The sequence below is a fragment of the Miscanthus floridulus genome, chromosome 11 (genome assembly GCF_019320115.1).
Source record: "Miscanthus floridulus cultivar M001 chromosome 11, ASM1932011v1, whole genome shotgun sequence".
Lineage (NCBI taxonomy): Eukaryota > Viridiplantae > Streptophyta > Magnoliopsida > Poales > Poaceae > Miscanthus > Miscanthus floridulus.
In genome coordinates this window covers 28,447,273-28,464,936 of record NC_089590.1, presented here as the reverse complement: position 1 = coordinate 28,464,936, position 17,664 = coordinate 28,447,273, and the positions used below count along the sequence as shown (strand labels likewise).

The 17,664-nt window shown below is 45.0% G+C and overlaps 1 protein-coding gene and 1 non-coding gene across 2 annotated transcripts; both read left to right on the top strand.

The window, feature by feature from the left end:
• The first annotated feature begins 763 nt into the window (after window positions 1–763).
• On the top strand, window positions 764–1,132 carry LOC136491736 (uncharacterized). Its single transcript, XM_066487989.1, has 2 exons — window positions 764–943; window positions 992–1,132. Exons 1-2 carry the CDS (start codon window positions 764–766, stop codon window positions 1,130–1,132), a joined length of 321 nt encoding a protein of 106 aa, XP_066344086.1.
• A 12,707-nt stretch (window positions 1,133–13,839) lies between these two features.
• On the top strand, window positions 13,840–13,945 carry LOC136495026 (small nucleolar RNA R71). Its single transcript, XR_010768820.1, has one exon. It is a non-coding gene; the product is annotated as a small nucleolar RNA R71 (small nucleolar RNA).
• Window positions 13,946–17,664: the final 3,719 nt, after the last annotated feature.

Below are 17,664 nucleotides of genomic sequence, written 5' to 3'. Positions count from 1 at the left end.
GCTTCAGTCGACCGCTAGAGTTGAGCAGATGACGCACCCAATAACTCAAAAGTTGCGGTTCAATAGGGAGACTCTCGAGGTATGCCACAGGCCTACCCTGCGCGATTGCCGGCAACTCCTTCTAGGAACCAAGGGCCAACCAATGGGAGGACATGGAGCATATTGCCCCCCCAACTTGATCTATGGTCGATCAAGGAATGGAAAAGATGCGCGTCTGTTGATCAACGCGTGAAAGTAGGAACACGATACTCATGGCATTGCCTAGCACTCAACAACTCCTAGGAAGCAGGTTCCACCGCCGATCAAACTCGAGTACACCATCCTAAGAACGGACTTGATCCCTCACAAGAGGCAGGCCTATTGAGACATGTTCAGAAGGATCATGTACAACCCATGTTAGAATCATGGCTTCATCATAACCCACCTCGCCAAGGATTGCCTCATTTATCATAAGCGTGTCATCCTAGAAGCTGAAAAGCGGACAGAACGAGATGGGTACTCCAAAGACCATGATGATGACTAAGATCTTGATGTAGCTGCTAGGCACTCCATGCTCATCTTTGATGGCCCTTAGGCCTACCAAGATCGAAGGCTACAAAAGCTAACCCACATATAGATCTACGTGACCGCACCAGCTACCCCGCTATACCTACGCTAGTCAGAATAGCCAATTACCTATGATCAAACTAATCATCCAGACCATGTGGTTGAGGTGGGCTGATTCCCTCTGGTGGTGACTATAGTCATTGAGAATGTGAGGGTGATGAAGATCCTCTTGGAAGGAGTCAACGACATCAACATCCTTTACAAGGATGCCTTCGACAAACTAAACATGGACATAAGGAAGCTGCACGCATCGCAGTCCCCCTTCCACGGCATCATTCCTAGGCAACACGTCATGCCCCTGAGCATGATAGACCTCTATGTGACATTCAATGATGCGGTACACTACTGAAAGGAGACACTCTCCTTCGAAGTCGTTGACTTCCAGGGACCATACAACGCCATATCTGGGAAGCCATGTTACGCCAAGTTCATGGCAGTCTTGAACTACGCCTACCTCAAGCTGAAGATGCCAGGACCGTGCGACATAATCACGGTGTTGGAAAACTTGCAGAGCGCCTATCAATGAGAGAGAGACGCTATCGAGTATGAGGAGGCTAACAACCTGGACTCAAGGGCTCTAAGTCTCGCCTGCTCGAGGCCAGGAAAGAAGCTCTTATCGATGATTCTGAGGCAACAGCCTATCACCATCATCGACCCATCGTCCTTGACCCCGCTGCCAGCTTTGACCCCCTATGGCCCTCGCTATTGGACCTTGAGAAGGCAGTCGATGACCCATGGTTATGTCAGCCTTTTTATTTTCCTAAATTTCAGTTATCATTTACATCTTGCAAAGAGCATTTATTTGTTACATGAATAAATTGTGATCTCTTGAGTACCTTATGAAGAACCTCTCTAAGTGGCTCGTGGGATAAGCTTTGTAGCTGTCATGTTCCTATTTAGCATGTTCACATGTTATACTAACTTATCAACGTGCTTAGGGGCTACAATGATAACCATGCATGCCGCCCACTCATGCTTTCTCTCGAATCGATCAATGTCTCATAGGCCTTGAAATGGTATAAGTGACTTAACAAGACCTTGCGTGGACTTGATCAAAGTATTTCATTTTGGTCAAATAATCCCTAGGTAGTTAGTCTAAAGCTTAACCAGCATCAACTACTAAAGACAACAAAAGATAGAGTATGAAAAGTTAGGTGTAGCACATTACAATACAGCCCCAAGCGCCGCCTGAATCTTCTGATGAGTTAGGCACACTGCCCTATACTATCACGGAGAGATCTACATCATGAATTATGGCCTCGGAGTGCTCTATGGCCTGTTGTTGAATCCAACTATACAGCAAGGGATCCATTTCAACCGGTTTGCCCCTAATGAAGCCGATGTTCAGGTCAGTGTAGATTGTCCCGATGGACACTAGCGCCATGTGTGCCCTGGTGGATATGCCATACTAGGCAACTTCCTTTAGGTGCCTTGGGATCCCCCTCAGCTAGGAAGCCACCTCTAACGAAGAGGCAAGCCCACCCAGTAGAGCATAGGCCACCTGGTAGGTAGCATGGCCCGCTGCGACTACACTCCGGAGCTCGTCTTCAAGGGACGTCACTTGATACATGTACTTCGCTTCCATGGCTGAAAGGATCCCTGCGTGCAGCAGCTCAGCCTCAGTAGCCACAACATCTAGGTTTGTGTAATCAAACTTACACTCAGTAAGCTTGTTCTTAAGGCGCCTCACCTTAGCTGACTCTGCTGTTAACAGAAGTGTCAGTCAAAAACCCACATACAATCATAACATGATTCATTGCTAGAAATAACACACACCTTGGATCTACTTCCGAAGCTTCTCTGTCTCCTCTTGAGCAAGCACCCACTTCTGCTAAAGGAGAAAGGTCTTAGCGGAAACCCTACCTTGGGTCTCATCCTGATGACGCTTTAGGGCCATGACCTCCTTCTCCAGCTTAGCTATCCGTGCCTTTGCTTCATCGCCTAGCTGAGAGAACCTCTCTCAGATGAACGTGAACTTGGCCGAAGAACTCTTTTGAAGATACTACAAGCTTGAGACAACATAAGTCTTAACTTCATTCAAAATGAATCAACCAAAGACTCAGGGGCTAGACCCATCAGGTCCATTGTGTGGCCCTGAGTGTAGCTCAAGGGCAACGTTCCCCTAGTGCGACAACCAGGCGAATGCTCAGGGGCTGGAGCTCCCAACATGGATCATACCTCTAGGGTAGCGCTAAGGGAATCCACAGCCGAGAGGCTCTTGGTCTTGATAACATCAGTAAGGGCTTATAGCACAGCAGATAGACTATCCGCATGCTTCGCCATCTCGTCTAGCTCTCTGAAGCTAGAGAGAAGATGACATTGCTTCTCGACATCATTGAACAAGCTCCTGCCTTCAGCGTTGAAAGCTTGCAACGATGGACCTCACCCTCCTTGGTTGATCTAACATCCGAGAGGGACCAGGCGAACATCGTCCACCTATGGAGGAGAGTTGACCCATAGCAACACCCTCTTGAGGCCCTCCTCTAGAAGAACCTCTAGGGACAACCCTGATGGGTGAAGCCCATGGACTGGCTCAATGATAGGCTCTTTCCCTCGGGCATCCACACTGAGAGCCCAAGTAGGTTCACCCTGCACAGGCCCCGCCTGGATAACCGGAGAAACATCTTCCCGAGTATCTTCTAAAGGCGGTGCGCTTGTGTTGATACCAGTCGCGATGTCAGTAAGGGTATCAGCAACCCAAATCATCTCTAAAATGCTCAAATCCTCACTCTCGTTTGGGCAAACTTCTAGACTTATGATTTCATTAGCACCGACTAAATCAATCGCCTCAGGCAACTCCTCGATCAACGAGATCTTTGATTGGGAGTTGTGCCTAAAAACAAGCATCAGGAGCTCATCGCTCGATCAAAACAATAAGGTGAAGGAATTGAACTTACATGTTCTCATCACTAGGAACATCCAACAATGCAGGCTTCTTCACTCGCCTACGTGAGGTTCCAGAACTTTGCTTAAAGGGGACATAGTCTACCTTCGGGCCAAAGTTGCTGACGAGTGAGACCGTCCCGGCTGATGGCTTATCATCAGCAAGCTTGGGTGACCCCAGAGCCCTCGGCACTACGAACATCTCACGATAAGCAAAATCGACATACACCGAGGCCACAGCTAGCCAAATATAACCAATGCACCTGGCACCACTGATGCTTGTGCTCAGTGTTGCCTCTTCTTCTTCCTCTTCGGGGCTCGATCACCCTCATTGGTGCTTCCAAACTCTATTGTAGCTCTACGCCTCCTCCCCTACACGCCTAAACCTGACGCGTTGTGATAGGCACGACTCAGGCGAGGAGTAGGGACAATGGCACTCAACTCCTCTCGAAGTGCAGACATCTCACCATTATTGGTAGACATCTCCGCACCATCGGTCGTCTGCTCTCAAACCTTGTTCAAAGGGGCTCTAGAGCTATACTTCCGATGATCCTACAAAATAGAGCAAGTTACACGAGGGAATCGGGACGGGTCATCAACTGATCAAACAAGCAACTTACACCTTACCGAGTTCTCGTCGCCTCTCGGCTTTAAGCTTGGGGGCTCCACTAGATGGTCGGTTGATGGCTCTTAACACCCTCTTTTGACATCAACACTTGGTCATAAAATGTATAAAATCAAGCAAGAAGCAACATTTTATGTTTAGATTTTACTTGGTTCCACATGTATTTGGAGAATTGTGCTTGCAAGGACAAAATAGTCAAAGAGGAGCAAAACCAAGCCTTCTAGAAGCCATCCATGTGTCCAGGAGAGGCAGGGCCCATAAGGGGCACCGCCCGGTGCCATGGTGGCACCACCCAGCCCCACCTAGTGCCCTGCCACATCACTAATCCATGGGAAGGTGGCCTAGAGCATTGAGAAGCGTTGGTTCAATGTCGGTTCAACATCAAGGGCTCGAATGGAGCATCTCATGGATCATTGACGTGTCATGGAAATATAACCAACATGACAAACATCTTTAGCCACCCAAACCCACTCATCACATGTGGGCCAAGCTTCTAGAAGAAAGGGGGAGGCCCCAACTATCATAGGGGGCCAACCAGCCCTACAAGGGTGCTACCCAGAGCCCCACTTTGGCTCCACCGCCTCTCCTTTGGATATCATGCAAAGAAGCACAAGTGGAAGCCATCCCAAGCGTTGGTTAAGTCAGTTTCAGTAGCGGTTTGATCCAAGGGCAAGGAGAGGACATCACAAGGATCACTGACATGGCGCTGGAGTAGCCCCTACTCCACCTTAGGCTCTAAATAGGACCCTCACCCCTCACTTGTAACACACACCACAAGAGAAACTATCTCTACTCTCAAGATGTAGTCTTAGTGTGAGCTTTAGTGTGAGTTAGAGTGAAGAGGAGCTCTTCCTAGAGTCTAGAGCGATCTTCAGGAGAATAGTATAGCTTTGTATCTCTCTTGTAGTACTTTCCTTATTTCAATATATTACTTTCTATGCAATATATTAGTATCTTCTTTATTGTTTATCTAGTTCATGTCATGTTGTTTAGCTAAGTATGGTTTGTATAGTTGTATCACACCTTAGTATGGGATCTCCGCTCGCATCGAGTGCTTAAGTTATCGTACGTGACTAGAGTAGTAATCGTTAGCATGTACATGGTGTCTAGGCTAGTGTTTACCTAAGTTTATGCCCAATCCCATGGATAGTTGTGGTAGCCCTAGAGGTGACAGCTCTGTAAGGCCTTTGCAATCCACCATGTTTGGATTGGTGTTTTCATAGAGCTTTTTGGCAGCCTTCCCTCGACCACTATTTCTCACTTCTTTTGAGGGTTGGAAAGGTACTATGCTCCAAAGTGTTATTGTGTGATAGCTATGTCTTACCCATTCCTAGTTATCCCATCTAGTCTGCTCTAGAATATAGATAAGAACTTAGGAAACTCCCTCACTTGTTGTCCTCCCCATTTAGCTATGCTTTCACTTTATCCTTTCTAGAGTAGAATTTCTTATGTGTCACCTTATTTTATTGTATGTCACTTACCCCACTTTAGTTTAGTTGGTATACTAAGTTAGTAGATACATGATGGTTAGCTATCAACTTCTTTTACAATTGCTTCCCTATGGATAAATACGATACCCTAGAATACTCCTGGGTGAAAGCTACATCGGTATCTGTGCACTTGCAGATTTATCTGTGTGCGTTAATAAATACCAACACGGTCTTTGCCTATGAGCTATGATTTTTGACCCAACACCTTGTCGGTAACAACAAGCAACTAAAGCGCAGTCAGCGTTAGGAGTGTCGCACATCAGGGATGCACATTCCCTCAAGGGCTAGACCCACCTCCAAAAAAAGCTACCAGGCAAGCCTAACCAGTAACCCCTCTCCTCTGGTGATAATCCTATAGGTCACACTTGAGTTTGTCTGCTTCTTCCAGCTCAGACTCGGGGACTTCATCTTTCTTTGCCATTAGCAGAGGGGGTGGAAGCTTGTGGAAAAAGGCCAGAGCCGAGCAATCGTAAACATAAAACCACTTCTTCGCCCAATTTGGGACGTTGGAAGGGAGATTGATGTGAAAGAATGGAGATTTATCTGCTGCCTTGATCAAAAGGTTGCCGGTGACCTTTCGGTTTGACTGAGGAAGAACATCGAAGCAGCGATAGAACAATGCCTAGTGGGGTTCGACCCCTACGAAGTCCTCGTAATAGGAAATGAACATCGCTAGAAGCATGATCCCGTTCAGGGTCAGGTGATGCACCCACGTGTCATGGTATCAGAGGAGATCTTGGATGAACTAGTGGTTGGGCACCCCAAATCCATGGTGAAAGAAGTCGACAAAGACTCCGATCTCGCCAGAATCAAGGGTGGGCATGTCCTGGCTGAGGGACACCGGTAACCCGAAAGTTCCCTTGACCCTAGGAATCCCCCAACCACAAGATTCTTGATGTCCTCCTCTATCGCCATCGACACTTCCCACGGAGAACTAGGGACAGGACTCCATCCCCGCTTGCTCTTCGATCTCATATCTTCTTCACCTACTAAACTAATGGTTTTTGGTTTTCTTGGCCAGGGTCTTTCTCGGTGCCATCACTATGACTACCAGAAGCATAATCTAGATGTGACAATGTCTGCTAGGTCATGGTAAGCAAGTAGTGAGTACTACTACTTTTGTTGGTGGCCGCAAAGAGACGGACCGTCTCCACCCTCAGCTAACCTATTAGGGTGGCTAATTCTAGTCAAAACCCTTATGTACCCTAGGACAAAGGCCCAAAATTGCTTGTGAAATTGGGTGGACCAGCATTTGGGCCCCACCATAGCCCAGTGTAGTCCACCAAAGCGACAAGTGTAGTCGGTGGCTTTAGCCTAGAACTGTGAAAGCTAAACCCTACCATCTCTAGAGTGAAGGGGATGTTCGGGAGGGTCACCAGCCGATCCTAAAACCTCTGGCCTCGAGGCTATGTAAATCTCTCGAATGTTCAAACAGGCTCAAAGTACCTTGTTTCAGCGGATGTGTGCCTCTTTGTGGGAAACCAGAAAACTGGTCAGCCCTTGGCTGCAACCAAAGTACGAGCTCCTGGAATCTGGGAAAAGAGTTTCATGACATGCCCCAGCTGGTCAGGCTTTGTCCTTTTACTTTTAGATAGTGGATGATCACCTGTTCTACCCATTATTAACTCGATAGAATAGCATTCGCCACAACTCTAGAGGTTTACATGTGTTCACTATTTGCCCAAGTGATCCTTGAGCATTCGGGATCACTGGCTTCTAGAGCCATGAACGACCACACTTGGTCAGAGTAAATTTTTAGTTCGGATCACCTACATAACCCATAGTTGTACTAACTACCCATCGGGTCGGGAAGGGGGCCCATAAAAATGCAAAGCTGGTTCGACTGAACAAAATTCGTCAAATTACCCGATTAAATTGGGACATAGGTAGCAGTGTCCAAAATCAATAAAAGTCATTCTTTTTTGATTAAACTCTACTACATTTTACATCAACAGGTTTACAATAACCCAAATCTATTAGAAACTGCTACGGTTATGATAGCCTTGTGAGTGAAGGATCTACTATCGCACTCAAGAGATGGACACCTCATGAAGCAGAGAAGTTGGACGAAGATGCACGATGACCTTCACCTCGCCTCCGAGCCTTCATGAGTATGGATGACACCTAGAAGACTCCTCGGGGAGTTCTGCCTCACGTAGCTTCCTCTAGCATCCAAGAGGAGGAGGAGACTCGAGAGGAGGATGGCCTGCACCATCTTCTGCAGCGTCAGGGAGGAGCGAACGACATCGATTTGATGGCCTCAAGCCTCTAAATCGATACACGAGACCACCCAGGTGGAGATCTATGGGGCAAAAATTTTCTTGGCAGCAGCGGGACGCCCTTTGCCCTCTAGGATTCCCTACAAATATTCTGACCTAGAGATCTACCACGCGCCGACCATCAGTGAGCTCAGTCACCATGTCCTCGACGACTTGGGCCACTAATGGTATTATTCTTCCCCATCTTCAAAGACCTTCCTCTAACACCTAAGGAGAACGGACATCGCCAGGCCACCATGGAACCTGATCTTAAAAGCCTTCTCCCAGCGATGGCGCAACCGCTGAAGAACGCCATGGACCATGGCGCACTAGCAGAATCACCACTCTCACACTCAGTCTAAGGCTAGGGGATTTGGGGAAGAAAGAAGGGGTGAGACTCACCAGCCTCCCTACCCCCCGCTTAAATAAGCACCCTGAGGATGGTGATGGAGTGGGTGGTTGGCATTAAAAATGCACTTAGGCATCAAGAGGGTTCCACAAAGCAAGAGCATGGGAGACTGAAGGGTTTGAGTTCCCAGGCACCACTATCCTTATCTTTTATAGGATTCAATGACACACAGATGATGCGTTCACCCGAAGGAATCCCAAAACTTAGGAAGGCATTACTGCCAGTCAGTGCAGCGCACATAGTCGTCCTGATACTCGGGACCTCCTGACTTTATTCAAGCATCTCGGTACCCAAGAAATATTCATCGGGACCTATGGTACTTGAACCTTATAGGGACTTGTGATGCTCGAAGGATGGTATAGCTCTATGAGCCCGTCATTAAATCCTGTGGGGGCTACTATCAGAGATATGGGCCCAGAGTACTCTCACCGACCATATATCTGGCCCATCGAGGATGATCAAAGGAGAAGCCCGTGAGGACTAGGCGGAACCACCAACTTGGAGATCACGACATATCAAGCATATCTGCCACCATCTTAGCTATGGTAGGATAGAATTGATCTATTGTAACAAACTAGGAATCCAATCTGTAGCGCCAATCACCCTTGCTGTAACCCTACCCCTCTGCCAATATAAGGAGGGGTAAGGACTCTGCGATCATCATGTCCACCACGACACCATACGCCGTTCCAATCTACCTCGTAGCTAGGAGCAACATCCCCTGTAACCAAGCATACAAATACAAGAAGAATAGCCACACCACTAGAGTAGGGTTTAGCGTGCTACCATTCCCTGAACCAGTATAAACCCTTGTGTCCCGTGTGCTACCATCTGAATCTATCTACACGATCACGTTGCTAGGCATTGTTGAAGCTAAATAATCTAACATTAACCTCTGCTCGTCTTGAGCAAACAGCTAAGTCATTGGTTGTTGATCAGGAGTTGCTACTATGCTGATTACAATTCACAAGTGGCATAACAATGTATTCTTCCGCAATTTAAATAAGACAACATTTTTATCCACCCTTTATTCTGTTTGACAATTTATGAATTTTATTACTAACTCTTGTTGGGTTTTAACAATACAGGTTTTCAAGGAGCATGAAACTGAGAATCTTTTGGAACTACTGAATGTTAGTTAACATTAGGCGGTAGCTATCAGGATATTGTAGTTGCTTAACAAACTCAAGCACAAATTATCATTCAACGAAGGCATGCCCTCTAGCATCAGTTGGTACCGATGATTGTTAGTGAGGTATAAAGCCACTACCATTCCCTTGAACATAATAGGCTACAAACAGATTCCACCGATGATTGTCAGCGAGGTATAAAGCCACTACCATGGCCTGAGTTCCTCAAATGATTCACTCGATCGCTCAAGGTGTATAAACCTCACCAAGGCATCTAATATTTTTGTCTTCTTTTTCATCCTACCTCTAAAGGCTTTTTGGTGGAGTTTTAGGTAGGTATGAAAATGAGGCAAACTTGCATCACATATTTTGCTAAGTCAAAAACCAGATCCAAGAAGATGGAGGTCATACACTTTGATCAAGAAGTGCAAGTGTGTGAAATTTTTTTCGCATCTTCCTAATTCTAAATATTTTTGTACTCTTTTGATCATGACTCTCTCTTTTTGATGTGTGCCTTTTATTTTGAAAGTATGGGCTATTTTTTTCTTTCTTTTCTTTTTCTCATGCTCTTTAGCATGCATTTTTTTCTCTCATGCTTTTTAGCATGGATATTTTTCTCTTTTTCTTTTTTTAGCATAGCCCATACTTCCTTTTGGCACATGAAAATTTTTGAGAGAGAGATTCATGACATGTGAAGGGAGTATTTATTTGGTGGATGAAAAAGTATGTTTTTGCGTAACTTTCATTGTAAGAGTCAGCATTGTATTTGTGGGTGTACGTGAATCTTGATCATGGGTGCATGACAAGAATCTCAACAAGGGTCACAACAATTTGATAAAGCTCAATGCAATAACAAGCAGCCTATGACTAAGGTTTGTATTCATTGCATATTGTCATATGGCCTTGGTAGGAATTGATAACCATTGAGGAACTTTTTATTTTAGCATTTTTAAAATTAAAAACTCTGGATGTCAAGTTTCTCTTAGAACAAAATCATAGCATATTCTATTTGTACCATATCATAACTCACAATAACTTAGAAAAGGATCATGCCTTTGCAACCCACAAGTTTCAAGTTTTTAGGATAAGACATTTTAGCCAACAAACATAAATCTTGGAGAATACTAAGTTATAGCCTAGGCTCAGATGAATTATAAAACAGAGCTACTATTCATCATTTCAACAAAGGAGAAACTAAACATTCTTAATACACATATGTGGAGTGGAATGAATATTTTTGTTGCTTTTATCATATTTTATTTTTTAGTCTTTTAAATTTTTAGATTTTTTTTAAATGCTAATAAATAAATAAATGCAAGAAAATAAAATCCAAAAAATAAAAGATACAAGTTACCTCTGCGAGGCTCCTCCCCAAGGCTAGCTCAAAGCCTATGGTCTAGGATTGTATCCCATTGACCGCCAATAGGCCATCTACTGATCGTGTTGTTGCTTCAGCAACGTGTTCTTTTGCGCCATCTATTGTTGCTGCCATTGGACTGTACCCTGCACGTGAGTATTGAGAGTATTTTCTATCTCACTTATGCGGATCTCTAATCCTCCTAGTTGGGTGTTGATTGTACCCCACTCATGATGGTCCAAAACAGACTATCGTGGCTGGACTGGTGGTGGTAACCCCTCGAAGTCAGAGGAGTGGGCGGGACGCCATTGCCTTGCTCACTCCATGTCATCTGCCTCCGGCCATCCCGACCCTCTAGCCTCGTGTGGTTGCAGGGTGTGTTCCCAGCCTAGATGGACCCAAGTGTGAACCCTGGCACTTGTCCAGCTGGGAACCACTCCGCATGGTACACCTATGGCATAGTTGAGGAGGGTGACAATTGTGTTTGCTGTGAACTACCTGCCTCGTTCCTAGCTTTGCTCCTTGTTAACCTGCCAGACACAAAACTCCCGCGTGCTTCCTCTTGTGGTTCAAGAGAAAAGGTTAGCTCCTGAAACTTATACAAATGAAACCCTAGGATAGGTAACAGGATTTTGTTCGTATATCCAGGGAAGAAAAAATACAAGGTTTCATATTTCATTATATTTCAAATGATGTCCTAGCAACAAGTAATGCTCATTAATAATAATGCATGGAGTAGTAATGTAAACTATATCTTGACCATCCAACGCAACAATACTAGTGGCAATACGTGTAATAAGAGATGTGCACAAGATATATGTAGAAGCCTTGAATAAGGCTAACCAATGTTTGAACATATCTTTCACGGGAGCATTTTTAATCTTTTTAATCATGGCATAGAGCAATTGTAATTCAACATTGTGAACAAATCTTATGTCTTGTCTAGGAAACAAAGTTATGGCAATCCAATGATGCATGAGCCTCAAAGTAGGATGTTGAATGTTCCAATTTCGAGGTTGAAATTTGTGAACTACGTTTTGACCAGAAATTTCTCTCCAAAATTCAAGACGATTAAAACCTTTGAGAGAATGATCTAAGTCAATTGAGCATTTTCTTTGAAAGGCTAAGTGAGAACTAAGATCTTTCCATGTAAGAAAATATTCTTCTTCAAATAATCGAAAAGTAATCCCATTCTCAACTTCTTGCAAGGAGCATAAAAATTGGATAGTCAGGAGGCGAGAACCTTCCTCCCAAACAGGAGAAATGTCCTCCCATCAAATGGATTTCCAAATGTTGGAGAATTCAACATCCAAACCTATCTTTTCGAGGAGGTCTAGGTCATTTGTCGGCGTGTGGACAAATTCGTGGTCCTTGATGTGGATGAATTCATCTCCTTCCAAGCCGAGGTAGGAAGCATCATCCTACACTTCCACTGGCTGCTCTTGCTCCTGTTCTTCCTCCGTTGGCAAAACTTCCTTGTCTTCATGCATCAGGCTCTCTTCGAGCTTGGTGAAGTGCGTGCTTGAGCTTCCACGGGAGTGACTTGAGCTTGACCTCGTGATCTTTTTGAGTGCACCGACAATCCTCTTCTCGAACATGCCCATGGTAGCAAAACAACACAAACAACAAGCAAAAACTTGAGTGCGGGTTAAGGTTAGCAACAATAAATTGAGCAACCCACGTGCCTTGTTTGGTGGACTAGAGCTTGTGAAAATTATGTAGAGTGCCCTTGTACTAATGGTTTTGTCAAAAAATGTTGCAAGAGTGAGAGAGCAAAAGGGAGTGAGGGAGTGAAATGAGTAGAGAGTGGGGTCAGTGAGGGCTCAACCCTGGCCTCTCTATTTATAGAGGGCACCAAACTGACCTGGGGGACAGGAGGCAAAGGCTAGGAGCCATTGGAGGAGTGGCGGCATGCACGGCAGCCAGCAGGGTGCGGCCGCACCACTGGTGCGCCCGCACCTGCAGTGGGCCCGTTGTTGCCCCCTTTGGCGGTTTGCTCCCAATGGCTACGTGGGAGCTAGCCATTGGGGTTTGGCATTTTTCAAACATGAATTTGCTCCATTTTTTATTTTCCACAAAAGTTTTATTACATTTTAATGTTTTCATAAATATTTTAAAAATGAGAAATGATAATATAAAATTCTAATTATTTAGAAAATGATTTTTATTTTATTTTTCTAAATAATTTATTTTGAAGTAAAATTTTAAATTTTAAAATTTGGAAATATTTTATTTGAATTTTTTAGATTTTTAAGATAACTGCCGATTTACCTTCGACAATGGCTCAACATTTTTAGTCCATCGGGCAAGACTTCTCCTCCTTCATTGATCTATAGCTGCATGAACAAACTCGGAGGAATTCTTGTGTTGCCCTGGGATTTTTCCCGTGTTATTGACAGGACTAGCAGCAGTTATTTGAGCGATTTGTGTTTCTATCATTTTATTAATACTAAGTTTATTTTTCACAGAGGAGGATAAACTTTCAATTTTAGTATTTATATTTTCTAGCATTTTTTCATTAAACATCAAGTTTTTGGTAAGATTTTCATTAATTTTTGCTTGTCCTAAGACCAATTCTTTCAATGAGGGCTGGTTTGAATTATAATTCTAATTGAAATTTGAATTATAATTATTATTATCTCCTTGGAAGCATGACTAATTGTTGTTATCTCCTTGTGGACAGAACCCGTTATTGATGTAGGCAGCATCCTCATGGGTCTCGGGGCAGTCATTCCCCGAGTGTCCACTTTCTCCACAGACCTCACATGTCATATGTGAGTCGATGGTCTGGACGGTGCCATACATAGCCTCCTTTTTGTGGCAACGCTCGTCAAGTCTTTTCATCTAGAGATCTATTTTTGTGGCAAGCATATCTGTCTCCTTCACGGTATGCATGCCTTTTTGTTGCTTATTTTGGAGCCTCTCGTCGCTCCACCCTTGATTTGACACCATCTTCTCATGAGAGCCATGGCTCCATTAATGGTAAGTGAGAGAAAAGCTCCTCTAGCAGCGGCATCGATGTGCCCTCTTGACATAGGGGTTAACCCATTATAGAAGTTTTAGAGCACGAGCCAATTCTCCATATCATGGTGTGGGCAGGAAAGGATGTATTCTTGCAGCCTCTCCCATGTCTCAGGGATGGACTCCATTGCATTCTGCTGTAAGTTTGAAATTCTTCCCTGTAGGGCATTGGTTTTACCCATGGGGAAGAATTTTGCGAGGAATGCCATGGAACACTTTTCCCACATGTTGACAACTTCCTTATCCTTGTAGAACAATTGTTTTGTCTTCAACACTTGGGAGAAGGGAAACAAGCGGAGCCTAATGCTCTCCGGTGCGATGTCCTTGAAGACGATGGTGTCGCATAGCTCAAGGAAGTGTTGGAGATGTGCGTTTGCGTCCTCGCTTGGCAAACCACAGAATGGGTTTGCCTACACTATCATGATGAGGCCAGTCCTTAGCCCAAAGTTTTCATTGCCCATGTTGATAGCAGGCCCAATAGTGTAACACCCTCGGTGTTACACTGTAAATCATTTACTGAAACATGCCATGAGCATCGTATTTGTGTGTTAATGCATGTGGTGAAATGAGTAGATGAAGTGTCATAATGTAGAAGGATCAATAGAATGTTAATCAGAAAAGTTATTCCATGATTCACGTAATTATCAAGTAGGGTTGTAAATAAATTTTTATTGAACAAAAATAATATAGAACATATATGCAAAACTTAAATAAAGTTGAAAGTACAAACTTTGTAGATGACAATGAAATACTTGGTGTTGATAAATAATGTTGCTAGCTTATATTTCTAAGGGTTTGGAAATGCAACTAGAAATAGAAAGTCATTCAACACTTAGAAGATTTCATGAAGTTTTGGTGAGCTAGACATTGCGATGTTTGGTAAATTTTATACGATAACCTAGTTAAGAAGTAGGGTAGTGTTACAAGTTGTTTTAGTGGCCTAATGTACCCTCTAAGGGATGGTGAAGATGGTTTGGGTGTTTGGACAACCGATTAGTTTTTTTGAGTGCTTTAAAAAGCGTGCATGGCACGCACTCGGTCGGTTTCCTCGCGTAGGCGCAATCACCGTGCCCCTGAGCCATGACATCGATGCGCCGATCGCCCGCGCATGCGCCTGGCCATGCTCAGCTGGCCATTGTGGTTGGTAGCCCTAGCGCATAGTTGCCCCACCTCACTACCACGCTGCCACCGCCATAGTCCCATCGCGCGCTGTGCAGTGTCATTGGCGTCGCTGTCGGTGCCACTGGGCCACATGCGTTCGCTATACTACACTGCCCTATTCTGTGCTGCATCATCATCGTGTTCATGCTGATCTGCCACACTGCTGCACTATCACTGGTCATGCGCGTGTTGTCCTGCCGTGAGCATGTTGCCATGAACACCCATCGACTAGTGCCGATGTGTGGGCCTCCCGACCCCACCGCTCACATCTCGCCAAGGCATGGATGAGCCGAGCCCACTGTCATGCTATCTCTCTCTTTTCCTCTTTCCTCCTCTATTTCTCTCTGCTGCCACCATCGCCTTGCGCCTAGCGCCCACGAGTGCACCAGAGATAGGTCACCTCTATTAAATTTGGCTCGTCCGCACCTTCATCCTCATGTCTCCTCGTCATCCGCCCCCTAACCATCTTGATGACGTCCTGGCCAAGCACCAATTTGGCGCCTTCCCACTGGTATGCCGTTAAGGCCATGGCCATGACCGAGGGTAGACCCCCCATCTCTCCACTCAAGCCCAATTGCCCAAGCCTATAAGTGTGCCTTGCCTTCCTCTTCGTCATGCGTGCCTCGGCTTAGTCACTACTAGCTCCACCATGCCACTAACTTGACCGTGCTGCCATGGTGTGTTGCCGCACGGCTTGGCTGCATGTGGCTAGCTCCTCTCTGCCACTCTCTTCGCCAATGATCACCGTAGCTAGGCTTATGGTAGCTAGGTAATGCTCACTCACTAGCTAGTTCACCCCGTGGTGGCTTAGGGCAGCCGGCATGGCCACATCGCTGTCGCACATGGCCGCGTACCATGGTCACCACTTCTGAAAAGCTTTGCCGCTCCTATAACCTAGGCAAGTGTAGGCTCTAGGGTTGTAGACAGGGGTTGACCCGTTAGTAGAGCCAGCACGGGTCCTAGCTGGCCAGCATGGCCATCCAATGCCATCGTCGTCGCCCCGGTGCATGTGGGGTGGCCGGAGGACCGGGCCATTGTAAAGGAGAGAAAGGGGAAGGGCTTATTTGCAAAGGAGTAGTCTATAGGAATAGTGTTGCGGACCTCGGGTTGAATCACCGGTAGCTCAAGGGTGTTTTTGCAAAGACGCCGATGCGCGTGGGCTTCCCCCATCGTGGGCCATTTGCGCGCATGGGACACACCTATCGGCTGCTCATGCACATGCACTACGTGTGTGTGGGTCACACGGATGGGCCGCACGAGGATCAGTTTTCCTTTTTCCAACGAATTAGCAAACGTTTTTTAATTTAGTTTTGAGCTGATCTTTGGAAAATTATAGTAAATTCTGTAGGTGTCCAAAAATAGTGAAATAAAATTTGTTAGGTTCATAAAAATGTGATCTATCTGTTGATATAGTTAGTTTACATTTATCTATGAGTATGTTAGGTCCATTAATTTATTTAGGAAAGTTTAGCATTATTTAGATTAATATTTGTAGGAATTTTTGTGGCAAATTGGTAATAGCTTTGACCATGAAATTTTTATAGTAGGTTCAATGTATTATTATGTATTCACTGTAATTTTTGTAGCCTTAAAATATGTTGAGAAATATGGTAGCTAAGTTCTCCTTGTTGTAGTATATAGGAAATCGTTAATAAGATTAAGAAAATATTTTAGTTGCTAAGTAGCACTTGTAGGCGAAACCCTGCTGGTTTGATGGGAATGATGATTAGCTCAATATCTTAGTCATTAGAGCTAGCTTAGTGGCTTAGTAGATGTATTCTTATTTTTAGAACCCCTGTTGCCTTAATATTGAGTGTTGCATCATCATTACATGCATGTAGACAAAGAGTTGGTGGAGTTCGTGACCGTGGGCGAGTAGGAGTACGAGGAGGTGATTGAAGAGTATGAGAAAGAGATTCTTGTGTAGGAGGAGGTCCTGTAGCCACCACTGACTAACAGAGATGACTCCCCACCTACCCAAGGCAAGTCTAGGTGCATAACCCTTATTTTGAATAATCACTAAAAATATATATACGATGTGCATTTATGTTACAAGAGTTATATTGAAACTACATGCATAGATATACTTACATATGAGTCCTACTAGCTTAGGTCGAGTAGCTGCCATGCTTAGGGTTTTCGGTAGTGTGAGTAACCTATCGTTTCTCATAATAGGTGATTATTATTATCACTCTCATGATAAAATGGTGAAAGGAAATGGAGACTAGGCATGGATATGGTATGGGTATTGGTGGGTGTAAGAGGCTATGTCCCACGACCAATAGGGCATAGCTTGGTTACACTATGTTCCCTGTCCATGCCGGTTAAGGACCGGCCATTGCATTGGGTTCTAGGCAAGTCATAGACTTATTATCCTAAGCACATACTTGTTTATGGGAGCAGGGAAGGCTCGTTGCTCTCTTGTCATGGGTTCTAGCTCTTTCTAGACTAACTGATTGGAGGCAGGGATGGTGGGGGTCTAAGAACCACTGTGAGTCTAGGACTCAGGTGTGGGGGCTTGGAGTCCAAGTTTGGATGGGGACTTGGACCCCTTGATAGGAGAGTGGTGGGTTGGTACTGCTTGTGTCTGGGGTACAAGTGGGGCATGTGTTTTGGGGTACCTAGCTGGGCACATTGATTCACAAATTATCGGTAATCCAGTACGGCTTGTCTACAGTCTAGCACCGCAGTAAGAACTGGAAGATGAAAGATGGTGAAATGGAT

What these genes read in the sequence shown, in the direction of transcription:
- LOC136491736 (XM_066487989.1), top strand. Translation starts at nt 764, where the DNA reads ATGAAGATCCTCTTGGAAGGAGTCAACGACATCAACATCCTTTACAAG. An exon ending in ATGTGACATTCAATGATGCG is followed by an intron (nt 944 to 991) that starts GTACACTACTGA and finishes GTTGACTTCCAG; the next exon opens with GGACCATACAACGCCATATC.